This window comes from Carya illinoinensis, chromosome 2 (assembly GCF_018687715.1).
Source record: "Carya illinoinensis cultivar Pawnee chromosome 2, C.illinoinensisPawnee_v1, whole genome shotgun sequence".
NCBI lineage: Eukaryota > Viridiplantae > Streptophyta > Magnoliopsida > Fagales > Juglandaceae > Carya > Carya illinoinensis.
In genome coordinates, this window is record NC_056753.1 from 28160593 (window position 1) to 28166058 (window position 5466).

The window sequence follows — 5466 nt, forward strand, 5'->3', positions numbered from 1 at the left end:
TATTATTATATAATAATGAGCTTATACTATTGTAATATTGAATTTCATTATGCGAGTTTTAAATTTTTTATATGACTATATATACTATATTTTTTATTTTATTTTTATCATATTAAATAAGATGTAACATATTTATTATTATTAAATAATAAAAAAATATAAAATAAATAATGACTCAATGGTAATAAATTTGTCCCCTCTTATTTAGTAAAAAGAAAGTGATATGATAATACAGACTAGGGTTTTCAGCGAAGGAGGCTCCTACCATGCAGTCCCATATGCAGTTCCATATGTTTTTCAATGACCGTCTACGTGGCGATCACTTATTGGTGAGTTGTTTTTTATAATAGGACAGACGACGGACGGACGGGTTCTAAAGTTATTCTCATTTTCAAGACTCGACTCTCTTGCTGGAATAGTGATCGTGCACGAGCACTCTGATGCCCCCCAAAAAAAAAAAAAAAAAACTAGACGTTAGGAAGTAACGGCTAGATTTTGGTTTAAACTTCAAAACTCGTTTCAGATTCCTACTACTCTTTTTCTCTCTCTCCTCTCAAGAATTCCCAAATCGAGCTTGTTCTTTCTATCGGAGTCTGGAACTCAATCTTGAATTTTCTGGGTTCTGTTTCATATGGCTCCCACGCCATCTTCTAAAGCAAACCAAACCCACCAGACCCAGATGAAGACTCCACAATCGAAGCTTCGCATTCATTTCAATGCCACCAAAACAAACCCTTCTCCGAATCCGAACGCAGCGCCCAAAGAAACCCCACAAGACCACCCGGTCGAAGTAATTGGCCGGATCCGCGACCACCCGGATGGAAAAGACAAAGCCGCTTCGGTTTTGCAAATCAATTCCAACAACCACTCTATCCGGGTTCGGGCTGATTTTGGCTACCGGGACTTTTGCCTCGATGGGGTCTCTTTGTCAGAAGAAGAGGACCTTGATGTCTTTTACAAAAAGTTCGTGGAGTCCAGGATTAGCAGTGTGAAGTTAGGGGACAAATGTACGATAATGATGTACGGGCCGACTGGTTCGGGCAAGAGTCACACAATGTTTGGGTGCTTGAAGCAGCCGGGGATTGTGTACCGGTCTTTGAGAGATATTCTTGGGGATGCGGTGGAAGAAATTGATTCCAACGGCGCGCGTGGAACGTTTGTGCAAGTTACGGTCTTGGAGATTTATAACGAAGAAATTTATGATCTTTTGTCCAGCAATGGTGGGGGAGGATTAGGCCTTGGATGGCCCAAGGGCAGTGCATCCAAGGTAATATTCTCTCAGCTTCTTGATTTTTTTTTATGCTAATTGTATTCTTGATGATTCCATTTGAGACATGCGTTGTTGTGTTTAAATCTGCAGTTGCTTGCTGATTCTTGAAAGCATCATTTCTTGAATTTTGGTTTTGGATTTCCTTTGTTGGATTGCATTAGGTGCATATTTCAATCTATATTATCGTTTTTTCCTTAATACTCAACTACTGTTATTTGAAGTTTTATTAATTAATATTGGAGGTCTTACGGCTGTTAATTATTCAGTATAATGAATCAGGAGAATAAAGTGTGTGCACGACACTAGGTCCGTGTATCAATTGTATTTTTGTTTCTTTAAAATCTTGCATTGGATTAAATAACTAGGTCAGCTCTGTTGAGTTATTTTATTTTATTCCTTGTTTTTTTTTTTTTTTTTTGCTTCTCATTGGTAAGTTATTCCCATTCTCTCTCCTCTCTCTCTCTCTCACATACACAGCTTCTGTTATGGTAATTGGCATTCAAATAAACGAAGCCACTCAGAATATATTCTTGTATTGAATTAGCAACGTCTTTCATGGTTTGTTAACTTTTTTTGACCTCATTTGTATTGCTCCAATAATCAAGGAGCATGCTGATGTCAGCGGGTCAAGTTTTTACTGTAGGAACACAGAGACCCTTATAGGAGTGGCTCAGCTAGCTTCTAGTGAAATATTTGAAATGATGAAATCTAAGTGACTCGATGTGTTTATTCTCACAGTTTTTCGAAATTGGTTGTTGAGCTTATGTGGATTCTTGTCGGGAAATATGTAAAATTCTTTATTCGTAGGTGAAACTTGAAATAATGGGAAAGAAGGCAAAGAATGCAGCTTATATTTCAGGAAATGAAGCCGGAAAGATTTCGAAAGAGATACAAAAAGTGGAGAAGCGAAGGATAGTTAGAAGTACCCTTTGTAACGATAGAAGTTCTCGAAGCCACTGCTTGGTAATAGTTTCTTTAGATTTTGCTTATCTTGTAAGTGGTTGGAATTTACATGCTTTAGCAAATCTGTACAGATAATCCTTGATGTCCCAACAGTGGGAGGACGCCTGATGCTTGTAGACATGGCGGGATCTGAAAATATTGAGCAGGCTGGTCAAATTGGATTCGAGGCAAAAATGCAGGTAAGATTCATCAAAACTGTGTTTTTGTATCTTCACTGTTCGCTATTCTTTTTCTATATTTTCTTTAGTAATGATCTTAGAGGTGCAAAACAATGATTCTGTATTTCCATTGAAATCTCAGACAGCAAAGATCAACCAAGGAAACATAGCATTGAAAAGAGTGGTTGAATCCATTGCAAATGGTGATTCTCATGTGCCATTTAGAGATAGCAAATTGACCATGCTTCTGCAGGTAACTACTCTTCATATTAGTTTCACTCATGGTTGTTTAGATGGTTAATATGAAGTTTTATTAATAAGATTTTATTCTCTTTCTGTCTAGGATTCTTTTGAGGACGACAAATCAAAAATTTTAATGATACTCTGTGCAAGCCCAGATCCGAAGGATATACATAAGACGATTTCCACCCTTGAATATGGAGCCAAAGCAAAGTGTATTGTCCGTGGCCCTCATACGCCAATCAAGGATAAAATTGGCACTGAAGATTCTTCATCTGCAGTCATTTTAGGATCAAGGATTGCTGCCATGGATGAATTTATCTTGAAGCTACAACGGGAGAACAAACTAAGAGAGAAAGAGCGAAATGAAGCACACAAAGAGCTCTTGAAGAAAGAAGAAGAAGTTGCTGCACTGAGAGCTAGACTTGAGCAATCTGGAGCGAGTGAGCAGGAGATCAACTTAAAGGTGAATGAGAGGACTCAGATTCTGAAACATGAACTTGAAAAGAAATTGGAGGAGTGCCAACGAATGACCAATGAGTTCGTTAAATTAGAAAGGAGAAGAATGGAAGAAAGGATACTGCAGCAACAAAAGGAAGTTGAAATCCTGAGACAGAGGTTGGAGGAGATTGAGTCTGAGCTATGCCGTTCAAGGGATGCAAGTGGTGATGAAAGTGCATCAAAGGAGGTGGATGGAAGTGGATTTGCCAAAAGATTAATGCGTATATATACCAATGAGGACCCAGGAATGGTAAAATCAATGGATTTGGACATGGATGACCAAGAACCAGTTATTCATGAGGTGAAACATGTTGGCGGATTTGTTTGTAAACCTGCTGGAATCCAAGGTATTTTGGATCATTCTCACCCAGTGGATCATGCTATTTTTGCGACAAAATTGGGAGACAAGGGATGTTTAAGCACGGTATTCGAGGAAGAAGAAGGGGAGGATGATCAGGAGGAGAGAGTGTTAGATGAAGAAGTGGACAAAGAAATCATACAGGAAAAGGTATGTATCGTCGATCAGTGTGGCTCTGCAACCAGATTTGAGCAGGCACAAACTCAGCGTAGCAGAAGTCCAAGGATAAAAGACTATCCGAAGGATACATTAGAGGATAGGTTTATAGGGTCAGAATCAATAAGCGAACCAGAAAATGCTAAGGAATCTGCCTCTTCTAGACGATTGAGAATCCAAAACATATTCACGCTTTGTGGTAATCACAGAGAGCTGTCTCAACACATCAGAAACCCAGTACCTGCCAAAAGGAGCACTGGTACCTTCGATCTTCAATCATCTCCAGTAATGAAAAATGGGGAGGATTCTGTGTTGAATTTAAATAAGGAAAATTTGGAGGTCCAGAAAAGCATGCCCATTCCAGGATTTGTAGCAACAAGTCAGGTACCTACTGTAGAGCCACTTACATCAGTTGAAGAAGTGAATGTGCAGAAGTTGGCAGAATCACAATTGAACAAATCGGTATTTAACGAGATTGCTTTGGCTTCAAAGGAGAACCACAACCCCTCGTATGATGGCAATGATGCACAGATTGACGTCCATGTGAAATGGGAGGCTTCCAGGGAAAATCCAGGAAAGTTCATTACCACACTTAAGGTGGTAAAGGAAGCAAGCCTTGCTGACCTGAGGAAGTTGATTGAAATCCATCTTGGTGCCGACAATCAAGCATTCACTTTTCTTGTGATTGGGGTATGTTATGTTAAAGTTGACTCTATTGTTTAGCATTCTAAACTTATTTAAAAAATGCAGAAACACCCGTATGCACAACTAGTCCTTTTCTTAAAACTATTTTCAATTAGATTACTTAAAAAAAGATATTGTCATTGAGTAATTTTTCAACCTGTTTTCTTGCTTCCCCTACTATATATCCTATAAATCAAACAGAGCATAAGGACTCCTAGATTAATTGTACTCTGTATTGGGTGTGCATATACAGGACCCGACTGGAGCTCCAGTTCCAAGGGAGAAGGAAGGACTGATACAGGCCATCAAACTTCCCCTTTGCAACAACAAGGTGAATGGCCACTTAGCTTGCTTGAGATCAGCTGAGGGAATGCAATGCCCTAGTCATCTTTCACAAAGTCCGCTCCCATTGAGGCCACTAGAGAACAAACTTCCCCTTTGCAACAACAAGGTGAATGGCCACTTAGCTTGCTTGAGATCAGCTGAGGGAATGCAATGCCGTAGTCATCTTTCACAAAGTCCGCTCCCATTGAGGCCACTAGAGAACAAATTGCCACTCACCCCAAATTCCCGCTGCTTGCAGCCAGGTGACAGTTTATCACCAAACTACAGTTCTACCCCCTATATTACTGTTCGAAGGCATCCGTTTGAGCAACTTTAGTCACGTGTGAACTTTCAAACAGGGTTGTGCTGCTAACCTTTGTATTATAGTAGGTTAACATTGTAGCTTAGTGTGTTAATGGTTAAATGTTCTTTCTCATATCTCCTTTCTGCCACTACCTATGAACTCTTTCTTTGAGTTTGGATATGAATGTGATGATTCCACATCCTAGTTCTACTACACTTGCATGCATATTCAGCTTCTGCACCTTGTAAAATCTGCACTTTCATTTTTGAGAAATTCTAAATGGAAATCTTACACCACTCATAACTATCTAACCAATACGTGATTTGTCATTTTTATCATTTTATCTTAATGCTTAAATATGTGTATGTTTAAATAAAATGACAAAAATGACAAATCACTTATTGATTAGGTAGAGGTGTGTGGTGTAAGGTTTCATCGTAGAATAACTCTTTATTTTTATCTGAGGTGTTGAGTGTTAGAAAGGGACTATGCAAATCCGGTGGATACA

The 5466-nt window shown here is 39.0% G+C and overlaps 1 protein-coding gene across 1 annotated transcript; it reads left to right on the forward strand.

The window, feature by feature from the left end:
- The first annotated feature begins 430 nt into the window (after positions 1–430).
- On the forward strand, positions 431–5173 carry LOC122300662 (kinesin-like protein KIN-10A). The gene is made up of 6 exons (XM_043111473.1): positions 431–1267; positions 2078–2233; positions 2305–2412; positions 2534–2644; positions 2735–4336; positions 4584–5173. Exons 1-6 carry the CDS (start codon positions 632–634, stop codon positions 4989–4991), a joined length of 3021 nt encoding a protein of 1006 aa, XP_042967407.1. The 5' UTR covers positions 431–631; the 3' UTR covers positions 4992–5173.
- Positions 5174–5466: the final 293 nt, after the last annotated feature.